The sequence below is a fragment of the Eufriesea mexicana genome, unplaced genomic scaffold (assembly GCF_001483705.2).
Source record: "Eufriesea mexicana isolate 0111107269 unplaced genomic scaffold, ASM148370v2 scaffold654, whole genome shotgun sequence".
Taxonomy (NCBI): Eukaryota; Metazoa; Arthropoda; class Insecta; order Hymenoptera; family Apidae; genus Eufriesea; species Eufriesea mexicana.
The window spans coordinates 1,098,488-1,117,441 of record NW_016908877.1 but is presented as its reverse complement, the minus strand read 5'-3'; the positions used below and the strand labels follow the sequence as shown (position 1 = coordinate 1,117,441).

The window sequence follows — 18,954 nt, the reverse complement described above, 5'->3', positions numbered from 1 at the left end:
ACTCGTATAAATTTGTCAGCCGCTGAAGTAAGCAGCTTACATCTCGTGCGCTCGACTTAGCACGCGATCCTGCGAGCGTGCAGCTCGACGTCAGCCGGTTCGACGTGTATACACATGCTAGCGGTTCGCAATTAACCATATCAATTGGTCGTTTTTCGTTTCGCGTATCGGGCATGCTCCAACCAGAAAAGGACCCGACCGACCCAATGCCACGCCCATTTCCGTGATACACCACCCGCCACTGGGGGTTGATTTCCCTACATTTCCAGATAAACACGACGCGTCACGAGAAGTCTGCCGAATATCATTCCGCTCTATTTATTATTCTTCGATTCCGCGCTCGCTCGCGTGTGCAACCCCGCGTGCATGTACGTACGTGTGCAGGGTCGTTTCGTCTTGCAACGTCGACGGGGTAGTCATATTTTATTCGCCCCAGACGTTTCCTCCCAGTCTTCCACGTCGCGTCGATATTTTCTCTGGCAAATAAACCCGACCCGTGTTTGCGCTCGCAACCAGCCAGCGTTTGCTCGCGTTTGTTCACGTTTGTCCGCGTTTGTCCGCGTTTGCACGCGTTTGTTACTCCCCGTTGCAGAGAGAGAGAGAGAGGCACTGGATTTTCCACAGCGACTGCCATCCCGCGGGAACCGGGATGCTGCAGGCAAACGTAACGATCGCGATAAAACGCAGCGATAACGAGCGAGTTTTGCGGGAAAAATGCCGCGATCCGAGAGCTCGCTTAACTAGTTTTTCTCCTCCTCGTCGGCCAGCTCCTTCGTCGGCGTTCTCTTCGTTTCTCCGTTTTGGCAGTTTCTCGCGACTGATAAATATTTAACAGCGCGCGACAACCCGGCCTTAAATCCTCTTAGCCCGAGATTCGTGCAGGATAGCGGTAATTCCGCGAGCGCGATGATACGCCGCAACGGGCGTTCAGGACCTTTGCCAATTCCTCGCGATCTCTGCGACCCTCGAGGCTGGTTCGCGACGTCGCCTGCCATCGCTCGACCCACTCTCCCACTCGAAGCTCTTTAACCCGGACGAACTCGTGCAATTTTTAACGAATCGAAGGACGTCTGCACCGTTGGCACGGATCCGCTAAGAAATTTCGCCTGTCACAGGCACAGCCTCTGCCTCCTCGACGGCAGTTTCGTCAGCTACTTCTTCTTCTTCGGCCCCGGGCTAAATCCCACGCGAGATATCTGGCCCTGTCGTTTCGCTATCGCGCCAACCATCGACTTAATCTCGACCCCGTGAATCGAACGGGCCAAAGGACAGAGAAAAATCGCGATAGACGTGGTTCCGCTTCTTTTCCTCCTTTTTCCCCGCTTTCTTCTACTCGCTCGTTCTTTCGAGCATCGCGAAACACTCGGTACAATCGCCGCAACCACGCGCAGGCAAGTTTGCCCACGCAGCGAAACTCCTGGTAAGTCAACGGAACTCCTGCTCGAGTACGCTTTTCGGCAAAGTGCAGCTCCAGCGAACCCTCTACTCCTCGCTGGTGATTACGAAAGTTAGGCCAGCCGAGGGCACCCGGAGATATCGCGACATTCTCGTTCGAGATAACCTCGCCGCAATTCCACGCCGCAACTCGTGGTTTATTTAACCGTTTCATTTCCCGGCTGAGTTACCATTCGTGCGGCGTTGAAACGCGCTGTTTAGCCCCGTCTCGAAGGAGCACCAGCTCCCAGGCGAGTCCCCGGATTTCCGCGAGGCCAGCTATCTCATCGTGCAACCATACATCTCGCGAATTCGCGACGGACGCGTTACTCGCGGTTACCCGCCATTCTCCTCGCAACGAGATTTATTATTCCGCTCGCGCGCCGAAGCACCCAGTTCCCGGATATCGATTCCCTAACGAGTCGCATCTTGAGAATGCCCTCGTTAAAACACGCACTATATAGTCGTGCCTCCCATGGCATTGTCGAATAAGATAGTCTAATGAACGATTCTGGCGAATTTCGTCGTACCTGTCGTACCTGGTGAGCGAGGAAATTAGGTGGACCCACGCGTGCAGAATTATTGCGCGAAATAATAGCACACTTGGTTTTCTAAACGCGTCTGGTGAACGATTGCAGTGGTATTTTTACGGGGGTGTTATCAAATAACGCGATGTCTGGTAGGGGGTTTGGGTCGTACCTGGTGGGCGAAGAAATTAGGTGGCGTGACGTGGTTATTGAGGGAAATAATAGCACACCTGGTTTTGGAAGAGTCTTCTGTATTCTTCTTCTGAAATTAGTGCGACGTGTGTAGAGCAAAGAATCCTTTTCGGTTCTTCTCGAGTGCAAAGGGTTGAAGAGATTCGTTTCGAGTAGGAGTCGTGAGAATATGTTTCTAATTCCGTTATTGCGCGAAATAATAGCACACTTGGTTTTCTAAACGCGTCTGGTGAACGATTGCAGTGGTATTTTTACGGGGGTGTTATCAAATAACGCGATGTCTGGTAGGGGGTTTGGGTCGTACCTGGTGGGCGAAGAAATTAGGTGGCGTGACGTGGTTATTGCAAGAAATAATAGCACACCTGGTTTTCGAAGAGTCTTCTGTATTCTTCTTCTGAAATTAGTGCGACGTGTGTAGAGCAAAGTATCGTTTTCGGTTCTTCTCGAGTGCAAAGGGTTGAAGAGATTCGTTTCGAGTAGGAGTCGTGAGAATATGTTTCTAATTCCGTTATTGCGCGAAATAATAGCACACTTGGTTTTCTAAACGCGTCTGGTGAACGATTACAGTGGTGTAGAGACATGGGTGGTGATTAAATAATGCTAACTATTTATTAGTAATAAAATAATAATACAATATGTGGTGAGGATTAAGTCTACGAATATAGATATATCAACTAACTTACAACTTAACAACATAATTACAACTCGACTCGTTACAACTAAAATACAACTCTCTTCTAATCACTCTTCCTAAAAACTCTACGCAAGAACTGTCCGCTATCCACATTTGCCTTCATTTATATCGTCCCCAAAAACCTGCCCCAATATGACCAAATATGGTCATGCAAAGGGCCTGACGCATCGCCGGGGTTTCTCCGACCGACCTGGCCCTCGAACCCTCGGCGACCTTCCGAACTAAAGTCACCTATACACGAGGTGGTAATCCTGCGATACTACAGTGGTATATTTACGGTGGTGTTATCAAATAACGCGATGTCTGGTAGAGGGTTTGGGTCGAACCTGGTGGGCGAAGAAATTAGGTGGCGTGTCGTGGTTATTGCGGGAAATAATAGCACACCTGGTTTTGGAAGGGTCTTCTGTATTCTTCTTTTGAAATTAGTGCGACGTATGTAGAGCAAAGTATCGTATTCGGTTCTTCTCGAGTGCAAAGGGTCGAGGAGATTGGTTTCGAGTAGGAGCCGTGAGAATATGTTTGGAATTGCGTGGAAGAAAGTATGGAATATGCCATTGTGATATATTCATAGTTGGATAAGCAAATTTACGAGTATGCAAATATGATCCCAGCTAAAACGGGGTCTCACCCTCCCTTGTCGAAACAAATACAAACTAGGGACACGTGTCTATAAGTGTGCTATGTGCGAGCGTGTGTATCGTATCTAACTGCGATTCGAGCCTCGTGTCGAATATCGCGTTGGATGAAAAAGGGTTCAACACCTGTCGAATCGAAACCGTGTCTTCAAAGCCGGGTGTCACGAGAGACTCGACTGTATTTCGTTACTCGCGTGATTTCGAGCCGACCCTCCGAGCGCTCAAGGGATACGTATGTACGCGAGCCTGCAGTCCATCTCGTTAATTACAAAGTTCATTACCTCGTGGACGTGATACGACGGCCAGGTACACGAGCAAGCTCGCGTACAAAGTCGTACTCCGATCACAGAGCCGATAGCAAAGCCGGAGTCTGACGTTCGCTGATCCAGGCTCGCGACTGTCCGAGTTTAGTCGTGTTGTAGCATCGTAGGCTAAAGGACTCTGAGTGGAAAAGGCTGATGAGGGAGAAAAGATGCGGAAGCGGGTGGATAAGACGAGCGGAAAAAGGTTCTTTCGAAAGCAAGACGAAAGGAAGTCGAGGGAAAATGAAAGGGAAAAGTGGGATGACGTTCGACGATGAACCAGATTTCAGGATTCACTCTCAGAATTCAGAACTCGAAACTTAGAATTCGGATGTCAGAAGTCAGGATACAGAACTCGCAATCAGAATTTAGACTTCAAGATTCAAGGTTTAGGATTTAGTACTCAGAGTTCAGAACTCAGTACTCAGATCGCAGAAGTCAGAACTCGGAGTTTAGAATTCAGAACTCAGGGCGTAGAACTCGGAATCCAGATCTCAGAAGTCAGGATGCAGAACTCACAATCAGAACTTAGAATTCAGAATTCAGAATTCAATACTCAGAGTTCAGAATTTAGTACTCAGATTACAGAAGTCAGAACACAGAACTCACAACCAAAATTCAGTGTTCAGTACTCAGAACTTGGAATTCAGAACTCAGAACTCAGAATTTAGGGCTTGGAACTTAGAATTTAGAACTGAGCTCAGAATTCAGTACTCAGATCATAGAAGTCAGAGCACAGAACTCACAATCGAAACTCAGAGTTCAGTACTCAGAACTCAGAATTTAGCACTCAGAACTCAGGATTCGGTACTCGTAACTTAGAATTTAGAGCTTAGAACTCAGAATTTAGAACTCAGAGCTTAGAATTCAATACTCAGATCACAGAAGTCAGAACACAGAGCTCACGATCAAAATTCACAACTCAGTATTCAGTATTCAGAACTTAGAATTTAAAACTCAGAACTCAGAACTCAGGCTCAGATCCTAGAACTCAGAATTCAGGACTCAGGTCACAAAATCGAAATCTCAGACTTTAGCAATAACTAATAACTAGTACCTAATAAATACGATGGGACTGCAATACTTTTAGCGACTCAAGGGGTAAGGATAGCTTTAAAGCAAAAATTAGAGGAAGCGTGGGACGATCCTCTCAAGAAGGCAGTGCTGTGTCGAGCTTGGTAGCGAGAGGCCGGAGAAAGTCATTAGGAGAGTTGTTTGCAGTTGCTTTCTCTCTTTTATTTTTGAATATACAATACACGCATATACTCCTCACTGTTCAACCAACCCGTCTCTTTGTACAATCCCATTTCTATACCAAATATGGATCCCACAGTATCATCTTTAGAGCTCCCCGTTTCACAGTCTCGAACACCAGCAAAAGATACGCGAAACGAGAAACGATTACCTGACAATAATTATATATAAATTAAAAGAAAACCAACGAACGTTTAATTCGAAAAGTGTAGAAACCCCCTTCAACAGGGTTAACGCGAAGTAAGTCATAATAAAAACGGGGGAAAAATATCATTTTTGAGGGAAAAGCGACCGATCCGACCTGCTACAGCAACGTTGAAAACGCTTCGATCTCTGCGAATAAACTGGAATGACGGATTGAAACGGAGGAGCGCGTTTCCCGTTGATGGAAAAATGGCGTACCTTGGCGGATGCAAAGAAAATTTCGAAAACTTTTATTTCCTACGATGCACGCGGATGTGCAGGATTTAGCCCGCGATCCAACAACGCTTCCTTTCAAACCTATCAGTCGGAATGGAATCTTTCAGTGCGTTCCGCGCAGTTCCGCACGATGCATTGCCGGCGATTAAATAATTCCGGGAAGATGGAATTTCCATTTTTCCCCAGCCGAGGAAAATTTCAGTCCGCTGACACTGCGACTGCGAGATCGCTCGCGATGCACTCGGATTTTTCCTTTTTTCTACATTTTCCCACAAAATTCACCCTTTGCGCTTCTCTCGTCGCAGAAAAATACCGGTCCACGGCTTTTCCGAAGCTACAGATGTTTTTCAAAATGGCGGACAAGAACTCTCGCGTAAATTAACGCGTATTATTATTGCGTTTCGCTGTCTCGCGCGTTTTTATTCGAAATTTAATGTAACAATTAATATCGATGTTTAGAGTTTCATTAAATGGCGCCTCCCCAGTGAGGAAGAAGAGGTAGAAATTTAATTATACGTACCTGTTTATTTTCATCGTGTCTCTTTAATTATTTTTCACCAGTACTATGTTCGCAATGAATCGCAGAAACATTCGCATTAACCCAGTCCCGGATTTTTAAAAAATTGGGATACAATTTTCACCGTATTTATCAGTGGAAATAAGTACGCAGAGATTAAAGTAAATTCTCGCGGATTAGTATCTTAAATACACGTATGCATTTCAAAATTGTCACGCGTCCGTGTCAGTTATATCTATTTTCTTATTCGAGGGAATAAACTTTTTGAAGCTCGTGTTATAAAAATTAGAATTCGTTTAAAGCAGACTATTGGGGAAGCACAGATGCTTCTGCGATTCACTGCAAGCTCAATGAGCCATCGCAAGCCCTATAACAATACCTATACTACTTATATCTATACTACTCGCGTAATACCTCAAAAAATTAAGAAACAACCATACCACACACAAACAAAAGCACACCGATATCCAGCGAAAGAAGGGAAACCTGATTTTGCTATTTATTCGGCTACTTGCACCCAAAACTTTTCCGCCACCCGTTAGAACAAGGACCCGAAATACAAGGATAAACCGAAGCGTCCTAGACAGCCAAGAGCAAACGTTTTACCCAAAGGTTTACAGTTTACAGTTTCTATGACAGCCCTCTCTCTCTCTCTCTGCCAGTGCCAAACACAGAGTGGTGAAGACAGTTGAAAGAGTCTCCACGCGAGGTTGCGTTTACTGCATGAACACCGAACCTAGCATGACCAAACTGGTCAAACGATCGGTAGCTGGAAAGCTTCGAAGAAAATGGAATAAATTAAGATATTGGAAAATTGATAGTACTCGTATCAAAGGAAAAATCTAGAAGTCAAATGACCAGAGAGACATAACGTTGAATGCAGAATTTCTGATGAAATATCTGAAAATTTATGCAGGTTGTGGTAGGTTCAGTGTTAAGCTCTCTCCATGCCTATAACTGCATTTGCAACGAAATTGTTACGAATCGTATTTATAAAATTACGTCGATCGTCACAGATCCGATGTTTAAGTGATAGAGGTCAACCATATAGTCGGAGAGACGCCTGGGATCAGACCTGTCCACCCGAGGCCGGGTTCCGGGCGGGCGAAATCAGCGCCGATTAAGGCTGGACTATTAAACGGAAAAAGTTGCGGGCCGGGCGGAAACGTAATTTGCAAACGCGACGGGATGCAGTGCGACGTCGCGGAAATTACGGGCCGTCCAGCTTATGCGTCGGCCGCGCCGCATCATTATCTCGTTTCGCGGAGTGTGCGCGTTCGTCTCGTCGACCCTGTGCAAACTACGCCGCGAGTATGCGCGCGGAAAACACGACCCTCGACGGATTCGTAAACATCCCTGCCTCTGTCGTGCCACGTAACAGGTAATAAGGCAGCTTCGGTTAACAGGGGCGCGACAGACGCCGGGGCCAAGTGTTTTCCACGCGAATTTCTCACGAATTCCCGGCGAAATTCAGACGAGTTTCAGACGAATTTAGGACTACGAATCTGTCCGATCTCTTTGCTCAACAACGGCCACCGTTTCGTCACCCCTGGCTGTTTCTCGAAATTGCCTCGCGGGTTCCCTCGTTTATTCGGCTCTGGGCGATCCTCGAGGACTATACCCTGTGCAAACGAAGCGTGGTTTACGAGCTGACGCGATGGAGGAACACGTAGATACTACGTTTGTCGTTGAACGATTCGCGAGAGGTAGTCACAGGCAGCCTATTAGCCCTTCGAGGACGTCTGTGTGTACTCTGCGCGGACCCTCGCGATGCCTGCCTTTGTCTAGAAAGATGTTTCAACGTCTACTAGACTGCAGTAACCTTCGAGTGGTGACGTATGTCAAATTCACTCGTGTGGCTAACGGCGATGTACGTCAGATTGCCTCAAAGTCGAATCGACTACGTATCAGTGCTGAGATCTAAGTATCTAGTAGTATACTTACAAAAATCTAGGTGTGGCGGCATTATTCTCACTTTTGCCACTAGATGGATTCCAAGTTGAAGGAGATTTCAGGATTTTTTCGCATGTTCTCGGTAAACCTCTGAGTCCCCGCTTCCTACATATAGAACTTCCAGATTACACAATAGTATCCCCATCTGAGACAGGGCCTACTTGGTAGCCATATCGATGAGTCCATTAGCAGAACCTGGGTCAAACGCATCCCTTCCTTTTCCCTTCGTCTCTTCTAGCACCACTGTCGTTATCCCCATCTGAGACAGGGCCTACTTGGTAGCCATATCGATGAGTCCATTAGCAGAACCTGGGCCAAACGCATCCCTTCCTTTTCCCTTCGTCTCTTCTAGCACCACTGTCGCATCCAGGATACCTGAGACCTAATCCACAACAGCAACGGTTGGGGAGGACCCCACACTAGGTATCTAATAAAATACAACTCTGGGGGTCCTTCCTCGCAGTTGCTGAAGTCGGTTGCTACGGTAGGTATCCTCAATATTTCAGTGATGCTGGAATAGACTGGGCTTGCTAGTGGACTGATCGGTAAGGCTACCAGCAGGCTCTGCCTTAGACTGGAGATACTACTGAAAAGTCTGAAGACCTGCGAGAAAGTCCCCAAACCTTTCTGAACTTGGAATCCATCTAGTGGCGAGGGTGAGAATGATACCGTCACACACCAAATCGACGTCATGTCGATTCATTACCAACGATACGCAGTCAATTTGACTTCCAGTCACCATTACCGATAGGGAGTCAATTCGACGCGTTGCCACTTGTATTGTGAAGCGGTCACCACTGGAAGGCTAACGATAAGCAAAATTATCGTTGACGAATTAGGTACGTTTGATTAGATGGCGGTCGCCTTGCACTCGCGGTCAGAGGGACTCTATCAGCTTCCACTCTGCTAGGTAGCCTGAGCCAAGAGTAACCTCTCTCGCATACCTTTCGACAGGAATCATACGTCGTTCTGGAAGGGTGGAAAGACTAGGATCGAGCTAGCGAACCCTGAAAATCGGGGGTGCTCTTGATCGAGGGGAATCCATTTTAATCGGGCGAGGAGAAGCATCGCCGGTAGATCGTTTCAGCGATTCGTAACGCGCCATTGTTCGTGGAATAAAGTCGGGACGCGCGTGTATCCGAAGGAACAAAAGGGTTGGCCTGGCGATCCGTGACCAGAGCTCGGCTATCCGGAAGCGGGCTGAAAGTAGGAAGCGAGGCGTGGGAATTGCGCGTCGGGCGTCTTAACGTTTCATGCATAGAGAAGCGATCTTGGTGGTGGTGGTTGGCAGCGTCGGAGCGGAAGGGGCGGGGGAATGAAAGGGAGAAAAAATAAGACGGAAATGGGACCGGAGATAGAGACGTCGCGAGGAAACGTCCGAACGTCTCGCGATCGCGTAATCTCCGTCGGCTCTCGTCGACGCGTTCACCTAGCCGAGCAGGTAGATCTGAACCGTGACAAAGTTGCGGAGAAACGTGCGATTACCCACGGGTCCGTTGGCGAGGCGTTCGATCCCGAGGTGTCCCTAGACGCCTGGCTGCTCGATTCGCGAGTGATCCAAGTCAGCCGAGCGGAGAGATAGAACGGCAAGGATCGAGCGATCGATCGACGGCGGGACGACGATTTCTAGCGGAATCGTGGATATCGCACTGCCGGATGCGATTCTCCGTTTCTCGCGTGGGTCTCGCGGGGGTGCGTGGTGGCGCGCAAACACGGAACCGAGTATCGAGCCGGGGTGGTGGAGGGTGTGCGAGCGGACGAAAATAGATGGCGGCGACTGTGGCGATCGAACGTAAGGAAAAAAAAGGGAAAAGATGGGTGAGAAAGGGAGAAATAGGGAGAATTAGACGGAGAGAAGAAGGGCGAAGTGTAAAAGAGAGAGAGAGAGGGAGAGGGAGGAGTAAAAATAAGACAGGGTTGTAGGGGAGAGGGAGTGAGAAAAATAAGAAATGAAAGGAGGAGATCGATGTTGTATTGAGAGACGAAATGACGTGTGTGTTCCAGCAGCATCCGAACGCGACGAACAGTAGCGAGACGAGCGTGGGTGGCGTGTCGGGTGCATGCGGAAGCAGCGGCATACCGGCGGGTGGAGAGGCCGGGTGCAGCAGCAGAGGTGGCAGCAGCAGTGGTGCCGGTGGCACGGCCGGACAGGGCTGCGAGCAGGGAGCCCACGGTGGCTCCTCGTCTCATTCCAGGGAGAGCCACGCCAAGTTCAGGCACGGCTTGCTACAGCTTATGATCCACACGATCGATCCGCTCCACGACGGTCAGTCCCGCGCCGGTATACCAACTCCACACTCTATCACTCTCGCTTGCCGCTTTGCCTTAGCGCTGACAGCACGCTCTTAGCTGGTAGACCTTATATTTTACCATACTTTTTCTTCTTCTTCTCTCTTTTCTTTCTCTTTTTCTTTCTCTTTCCTTTCGTTTCTTTCTTTCTTTCTTTTAGATCCACCGATCCACGGGATCTCGAGAAGATCCCGCGTATTTTGCCCGCGCCACGCGGTGAAAATGCTCGAGAGTGGCTTCTCCGCGCTGTCGGTAACCCGACCCGTGGCTGGGAAATCGCGACCGACCGCAAAACTCGGGAAAGCTTTATCGGATAAAGTGCTTTTAAATGTTAGAGTCACGGGGCGCTTATGAGGACACCTCCGGGGACAGCGTTCTCTCGGTCTTTTTCCCTCTGACGATCGACAGGGCGGGCCTTAACCCGGTGAAACGTATCGGGTGACGTTCCGCGTTCGCGAAACACCGGGACGGGGATGTTTCGGGGAAATAAAAATAAAACGCAAACTTCCGTGGATGTAGTCCGTCGATTGCTTTACCGAACTAGCTACGTTGATCAACCGTCCCGGCGAGTGCCCGACGAGATGGAATTTAAAATTCTGATCGAAATATATTCAAATCCGGGGTAAGTCTTTGGAAAGACCTTGGTAGCGTAACTCGTTTAACCTACATACGGGCGCCATTTCGTTTCTGCCTCGTCTCGGTCTTTTGTATCTGGCACGACTTTTTGTATCGAACGGCTCTTCCCTCGCACGCGACTCGCCGCGTTAAAGTTTGGCAAACAAGCGTGGAAACGGGATAGTAGCGTTTGCGTTGTTGCTCGTCTAGCTGTAGTACTGGTTTGTTGCATGACCGATCACTGTGTATTCCGCTGCGTCGGACGGAGTAATTAAACGTTGCTGGTGCGATAACGAGCCAGAAGTTCAATGTCGTGCACCTTGTGCCTGGGGCCTGCGTACGGTGCACCGTTGCCTGTGCACGAATCGCTTGGAAATCAGTAGAAGCACTGCCGCTACGGTCGGACCGCTCCTCCGAGGCTATCGATGCCTTCGCGGCGCCTCGACGCCGCTCGATACGCGCCGCGACGCGACGCGTGCCGTTCCTCCGCTCCGAGTCCGAGGATTACCGAAAACCTTGGACACGAGAAAAACAACCGCGACACCTGGCTAACGCGTCTATCCTCGCATCGATCAGCGATCGCCGCGTCGGATTAGACGCGATTCGCGACGCTGGCTGGTAAATAAATGATAATACGAGCTCGTTTAACCCCCGACGCTCTGTCCTCCGCGCGTATTTATAGCGCGTAGCCTCGTCGCGGGAAAAAATCCACTCCGGGATCCTATTTTTCATAGCGCGCTAGCCTGTCGCGTCTACCACGGATGAAGCGATAACCGGCGTTCCTGGAAATCGCGCGGTTTCCGCTCCGCGAGAACCGGAGGAACGATCCCGATCGCGGTAATTACCCGCGTCTCCGGCCACTTTGCTCCATCTCCGCGGGTTACGATTGACCCACAAATCTACGAGAGGATCGCGCGCGGATTTCGCGAAAGGCGATTCGCCTCCGTTTATCGCGGATATAAAAGCCGTGCGACCGAGTTCCCGGCGTCTCGCGAAGCGAGATCGAGCATCGTAAATTCCTTTACGGTCGCACCGTCCCGCGAGAAATTCTCGTCGATCGATCGATCGATCGGCCACCCTGCCGACCGAGGAAAAATCGTTACGTGTTGGATCGCGTGCATTTTCGGCCGCGTCGAGATTCGTACGAGTGTCTGCGCGCGAGTATTAACCGGTGGCGAAACCGGTCGCGGAGATCGCGGTGGCGTGATCGATAGGGATCTCGGCCCGGAGGGTAGCCCCGATAATCTCGACGTTGGAATTGATTTTCGTGCACGTACGTACGTGTACCGTGGTCGCTTATATAAATGGGTCAGGTCACGCGCGAATGCAAAGAAAAGGGCGATCATCAATTAGACGACTCTTTCGCGGATGGCCCCGTTGCGGGTTAACCCTCGCCGCGCGAACGCTACCCCGTTGCCCTAATCGCGCTATGGGGTTCAACCCCGCGTTGATAATTGGGCTTTCGCGTTTGGGTGGATTCGAGGAAACTTCGCGAAACTTTCGCATTTTCGCGTTTGTTTTCGGGGAAATCGACAGGGGCACGAGGGAGAGTGCGAGCATGGGGGTTATGTCCGAGAGAATCGACACGACGAACCCTAGTTGGAAAATAGGGGTTAGCTTTGGGTCAACTGGATGAACCGGTTCACCGTTCTAAAGGACACTCTCCGCGAGAAAATCGGGACACCCGTTATGCGGTCGTTATTTCGAGGATAATTCCGCGAGATGGCTCCATTCTCGTTTAAATCTGTCGATCGACGCTGTATATCTTCCACCCTCGCTCCTTTTTCCCCGGTCGCGAGAACGTGGCCGCGAAAGGACGTCGTTAATCTCGATTGCGTGGGAAACGTTCGATTTCCCGTCGATATTCGCCAACTGCGTGTGCGCGAGTGAGCGCGCGCGCACTCACCCCTATGCGCGTAGCCGCGAAAGTCGAGCGATCTAGTAGCGGAGATCCGTGATTTGTGCGGCTCGCGCGAGGAGCAGCCTATTTCCCTGGTATCCCGAGTTACTCGCTGCCTCGGTCCGAGTTTCCTTTCTTCTTTTCCCCTCGATTTTCCGCGGCACACTCGCGAGTCAGCGAGACAGAAGGGCGAGGGTGAGGAGCATCGGCAATGACAACGCAACGACGACAGCGCCGATTCCAAGCCGGATGGTTGGCTTCGAATGAATTTGCGGGACGCGTTTTCAGCGTGTATCCCTGAGTAGCGGTGAGTGGCGAGTATGTATCGGGACCCTGACCTAGAAAGCCGCGGGTATCGATCGTAACTAGCGAATCCACACTTGGGGCTCGCCTTCCTTTTCCCTTCCTTCCACTCTGGGCCTTTAACGTCATCCAGACATCGTTACCGTGGATAATATTCCAAACTGGTAACCATCCTGCTGTGGGTCCTCTGACGGAGGCTGACCAGTCGCCAACCCCTGTCCCGAAACGCTGCTAACCTGCAGTCTGAGGCCTCCAGCGAGTCCCGCGATCGACGAACATCGCGATTTTCGTCAGAGACGTCCTCCAGATAGTCTCCAATCGCGTTCGTTTGCTTCCTAGGGACTGAGATCGCGACGTCCAGGAACGAAATTTAGGGAAATAGCTTAAAATATCGCAGACATCGAACGCGTGGAGGATCGCCGAGTCTTTAATTGTTTTTAATTATGTACATGCGTGGAATTTTTTCCCGGTCAGAGTTAAACGCGAAATCCAGAAAGTGGAGCTGTAGGTGGAGTTTATTGACAGGACGGAGGATCTATAACGAGGCTCGTTCCCAGGCACGTATTTAAGGTGCAGAGCTAGTCGCGTTGGAGTGGTTTTCTCCGAAGTAGCACTCTCCGTACGTCACTCGTCGTCGTCGTCGACGACATCGACGTCGGAACTCGTCCCAATTGAACGCGTTATTTATAATGAACGCGGTGCACCAGTTTGTTAGGTTTTTTAATAACTCTCGGAGAATAGGGCGTAGATGAGCGGCATCGTGGCGGAAGGCCAATCGAAATCCCCCGTGACGTTTCTATATAGCCGACAGTCATTTTATCGAAAATCCCTGCCCCTCTGCCCGCCGTTCCCGCGGCTACAGTCGCGATTACCAGCCTCCGTTGGGAATGATATCAACAAATTGGGCCGCGTTGCTTCGATTCCACGTCTCTCCTTTCCAACTCGCGTCCCGCCATGATTTACCTTAATTCCGCGCCATTCGGTTCATAGTCTTCGTGCCGCGTTCGTATAAGAGGAGGAACGCTTCTAGAGTTTGTCCTAAATGTCAGTCTGCGCCCCCGATTTTCCCCGGTTCGCGTTCTTCCCTGCTCTTGGCTGGTCGGTCGAAGCAGCAGCGCGGAAATGGGTGGCCGCTTTGTCTTCGTGCACCGAAAGGATCACGGTAACGAAGATAACGCGTGTTCGATGGCGTCGAAAGTCGAGCAGAGGCATCGAGGACTCGCTGACCTTCGCGAAGGCAGGTTGAGGCAACCGCGAGTCATCCATCACGTCGGCGTTTGCATTACAATTATCTGCTAGCCGCGTCTGATCCTTCACACGCGAGAACCCTTGCGAGAATCCGACACCGAAAGGGCTCGATATCGACCGACGCCGTTCGTGTCTTCGACGTTGCGCCGTTTTTCGCCTCGGTATCGCGCGCGTACCCCATTAGTCTCCCGGGGTAATCTCTGCCGCGTCACCTCTGAATATTTTTCCCGCTTTTCCCCCATTTTTCCTCGATTTTTTCCGTTTCCTCGAAGGAGACTCGGAATCGGATTTTATAGCGGTCGTTGTTTCGCCGCGCCGACGTCGTCGATATCGTCGACGCTTGCTACTGACGCGCGCGTACCCCGTTAGTATCGCGGGTAATCTCTTCCGCGTCGCCTCTAAATATTTTTCCCGGTTTCCCCCATCTTTTCTCCATTTTTTCCGCTTCGAAAGGAGACTTGTAGTCGGATTCCATGGCGATCGTTGTTTCGCCGCGTAGACGCCGTCGATATCGTCGACTCTTACTACTGACGCGCGCGTACCCCGTTAGTCTTGCGAGTAATCTCTGCCGTATCGCCTCTAAATATTTTTCCCGGTTTTCCCCCATCTTTCCTCGATTTCTTCCCCTTCCTTTCTTCGAAGGAGACTCGGAATCGGATCTATGGCGGTCGTTGTTTCGCCGCGTCGACGTTGTGGCTATCTTCGACTCGTACTACTGACGCGCGCGGTGCTACTTTTCACCGGGAAATTACCATCGCCGCCTTCTTCCTCCGTTCGTCTCGAGAGCTCATCTTCGCGGCCGTAAATGGAAACACGGGGAAGTTGGTAGCGATACCTAGAGCCGGGTTTAATTTTCCGGATAATGCGCCGAACGACGCCGGAAGACAACGGAACTCGTTATCCAGCGACGTTGGCCATTCGGAATTTAAAGGAAGATTAACTCCGGCGACGGGAAAGAGAAAGAATCATCGAAACGCACGCCAGGGCGTGGAGCCGCGACGATCTTTCATCCGATCAGATCTCGCGTCGCTGGTCCGTTAAGGAACTTAACGACCCTTGATTTAGGAGCCGCTCCACCATACCGGCGGCAAAGAAACTTACTTTGCTAAACTGCAGGATAACGGAACTTCAAAGATACCGGTCTCGACTACCATCTCCTCGCAACTGCCGACGCAACTTGTTTTTCACGGCAAACTTTCCACTCGCCTCGTACTTTTACGCGCCTTCTCCGCCGGTATTACCTTCTCCAGTCGCGCCGGAGGAGGACGAGAGCGGAGAGAAAACGAAGGGAATGAAATTCTTGCTTATCCCGGATGAAATTGTCTTCGCAGCTATACGAGATGAAGCGAGTCTAGAAACGTGTTATCTCGTTTTTCCCCGTGGCTGACCTTTCTCGCGCCAGCCATCTCACATCCGCCGAGCGTGCGGATACTCGTTTCATCGGAGAAACGGTTTTATGGTCGCGGCAAGGACGCGCCGATCCGTATCTTCCTTCTTAACAATCTCTCCACTCTGTGTCCTCCCTCTTTCCCGTATTTATCGCGCACATTTCACCGTTTCGCCGATGAAAACAGCGCCCGTTCGCGCGCGAGCCTTCGACGAAACTCCTCCGACCGATTCGAGTTCGAAAACGCGGCGCCGGTTCCATTTAATTGTTCTCGAAACCAAAGCGTCCGCTAACAAACCTAGACTGGTCGAGCTTTGTAGGTTAATAGGTAGCACTTTGGCCGACCTACGCGGGATTATTCTACTCGATTCGCCGCGCTCCTCTCTCTCTCTCTCTCTCTCTGTCCCTCCTTTCGCTGGCCTGCTCCGCTTTCCCACCGCGAGTACCGGAAACGACCCGTTCTTTTTCCTACTTTAACCAAATTAACACCACTCTTCCTGCCCGACTCGCCAACTTGTTCGTTCCTTCCTTCGACCCAGCGCGAGTCAGCTCGACGTCGTCGATCCAAGTTTCTTCCCCCGACGATTTCATCGATTATTTCGCGACGCGTTTCGCGGCGAGAGTGGCAGGAAAGGCTAAGGATAAAGAAAATTACCAAAGCCCCCGACTGTTGCAAACGCGACGGACTCGGTCTCCCTTGTTCTCCGAGGCTCCTCCCTTTCGCGCAATCCTACCTTATACACCTCTCCATCTCGCTCGAGGCGGCTCGGGGGTCGATACTTTCATCGCAGTCCGTCTCGTAGCCGACGGCTGCTCGCCTTTCTTTTCTCGCCTCGTTTCTAGCTTCGAGAATGAAGGCCACTCACCACAGCTTTTTTCCTCTTTGACCTAGTGCTACCAGCGCGGACACACGCGATTGGTCGAAGCTAATCGCCAAATTACGTCTTCTTCCTCTCTCTCGCGGCCTCCTCTTCACACACCGGTCTTTTCTCCGCTCTTTTCTTCCCTCCTTTCACCGACGCCAATCAAAGTTTCGCAATATTTCATGCGTTCATTCAGCCCCGGGACACGGGACCAAAATGGTACCAAAAGGAACCATCCTCTTTTTCCCTTTCTTTTCACTTTTCCTTTTCCTTTTCCTTCTCGACTCGCCGTTTTTCCTCGCGTATCTATCACGCGCGCACCACGCAATTCCTCCAACGGACGCGTTCCTCCAACGACGGCCTAGTTAGATTAAAAGAAATTAAGCGTGAGATCGGCGTTGACAGGTCCGGCGATTCGAGCGACGAATTCGATTGCGAGCGGCTCGCGTTCAAATATTCAAGGGGACCACGTCGGGCGAAGCTTTTTTCCTGCTCTTGGTCGGCAGGTTGATCGATAAGCTCGGCTAACGATGTGTCTAAAACGGAGAAACTCGTTCGCGTACGTATCCGACGTGTGCCGCGCGTGGAATATATTTTACGTGTATAAAACTGCAGGAAAAGGGGGCAGCAGGGTGGGTCGGGGCGCGGAGGAGATAGAGAAACGAGATAAATAGCAAATGAGGTGGCCTCCGGCTAGACAGATACTTTCATATCGCGCCGACTTTCAGTGTTCTTCTCGCCATTCTTTCCCGACCCGTCGAGCTTCTTCTTTGACCTAGTATCGCGCGAATAAGCGCAGGATCGACTTCGCGACCATAACCCGAGCCGTGCTAACGAATTCCGCTCTTTCCACCGCAGTTCTCGATGCTCGATGCTGATTATCGCGGTTACAGGGTCGACCGAGAGGCGAGAACCGAGGCGGTGCTCGAAGCACGAGGAGCGTGGGAATTTGCTCGCGAGAGCTTGGGAAAATATTTCACCGCGCCGAGGTTGCCTTCTCCTCGTGGGCCCAAGAGGTAATTTATACACGGGACGCGATCCTTGTCCATTACGGATTCCGTTTTATCCTTCTCGAGCCAGACGAGAGCCAGTCTTTGATTTTTCACTCGCCGTTACCGAATTCCGAAAATTCGCAAGGAACGAGACGATGACGGCGAACTCTGGACAGTGTTCTTTAATATTTAATCCTAATTATTAGAACGAAGATTCGAGTCTCGGACTCGCGATGCCTCGTTAAATTTGTAGAATCGAAACTTGCCGGAAGTTCTTTGACGATTTGCAAATTTCCTAGCGGGATTGTTAAGTTTATGGAATTGAAACGTCCCTGGGAATGGGGGGATAAGTGTGGCGAGAAATGAAGAGCGACGTGGGTCGCGATGCTCGGTCATTAGGAATTCCTCCGTGCCCCTCTGTGTTCTCGATTTCCGAGTTTTAATTTAAATATTACCACGGGGGAGAAGAATTTTCGGAATTTTTCCATTTCCTAATATTTCCTGATATATTCCGACGGACAGAGACACGTCGCCTCGTATCCTCGAGAATTCCCAGCATCCTCGGCCGATCGCGAGTTGCCTCGTCTTAACGATAGCCAAACAGCGCGGAGTGGAGTTTGATTCCGGCGTGAGATCCGTCCCCGTTCGCTATTAATTAAGGTTACCCGTGGAAGAGGACGGAAAGTCACGGCGGAGGAATTAGTTCTCGCGAAGAGTGGAACAGGTCGTTGGTGGACGTGCAATTACTCGAAATAGCGGCGCGTTAACGAAGGGAACGGACAGGACGGGCGTTTCCTTGGAAATCCTAATCGCTGGTGCTCCCTCGAGCCTCTCTTCGCGGGGACGCTGAATCGCGAAGCGGTTCGAGCGTAATTCTGTGGGGGTCCTTCCTTGCCGAGTCGTTAAAGGACGCTAGGAAAAAAAGGAAGGGATGCGTTTCGTCCTGGGCCTGCTAGCGGACTCATCGGTGAGGCTACCCTTAGACACTGGGATACTATTGGAAGGATGAAAATTTTCTGTATATTGGATCGTGAGGTTTTCCGAGGACTTGCGAGAAAGTCGGAATCCACCTAGCGGTGAGGGTGAGAACGATGTTCGCTACAATTCTTACCTTGGACGCGCCTGTAAGGAAAGATAAAAGCCTGTAAAGAATCTCTCGGACGTTGCAACGTTGATCCCCTCGCTGTAATTCTCTTAAACGCGATTTACCAGCCGACGTAGTCGGTCGCGACCGCATCGGTGCCCGATAATCCGATCGCGCGTCGATCGAGGGATCTCTAAGCTCGTTAGGCCGCTCGCGCGACAAACGACTCGAAGACCCGGCTCCAAGTTCCCCTCGCGAAACGGTAATTCGTTAACGACCTTTTACCTACCGGCTGTCGACTGGTGGAATTCCGCGAGGATCCGTCCGCGGATCGTTAGCGGTTCA

At 50.6% G+C, this 18,954-nt stretch overlaps 1 protein-coding gene across 3 annotated transcripts in view; it reads left to right on the top strand.

The window, feature by feature from the left end:
• The window catches only part of Nckx30C (solute carrier family 24 member Nckx30C), a 66,099-nt gene that overhangs the window by 24,140 nt on the left and 23,005 nt on the right, over positions 1 to 18,954 (top strand). The window contains exon 3 of one of the 3 annotated variants that reach the window (XM_017898530.1): positions 9,936 to 10,209. In XM_017898530.1, coding sequence (XP_017754019.1) covers positions 9,936 to 10,209 — 274 coding nt within the window. Of the gene's footprint in view, positions 1 to 9,932; positions 10,210 to 18,954 lie in introns of all 3 variants that reach the window. The other 2 variants (XM_017898531.1, XM_017898529.1) reach the window with 2 other exon arrangements.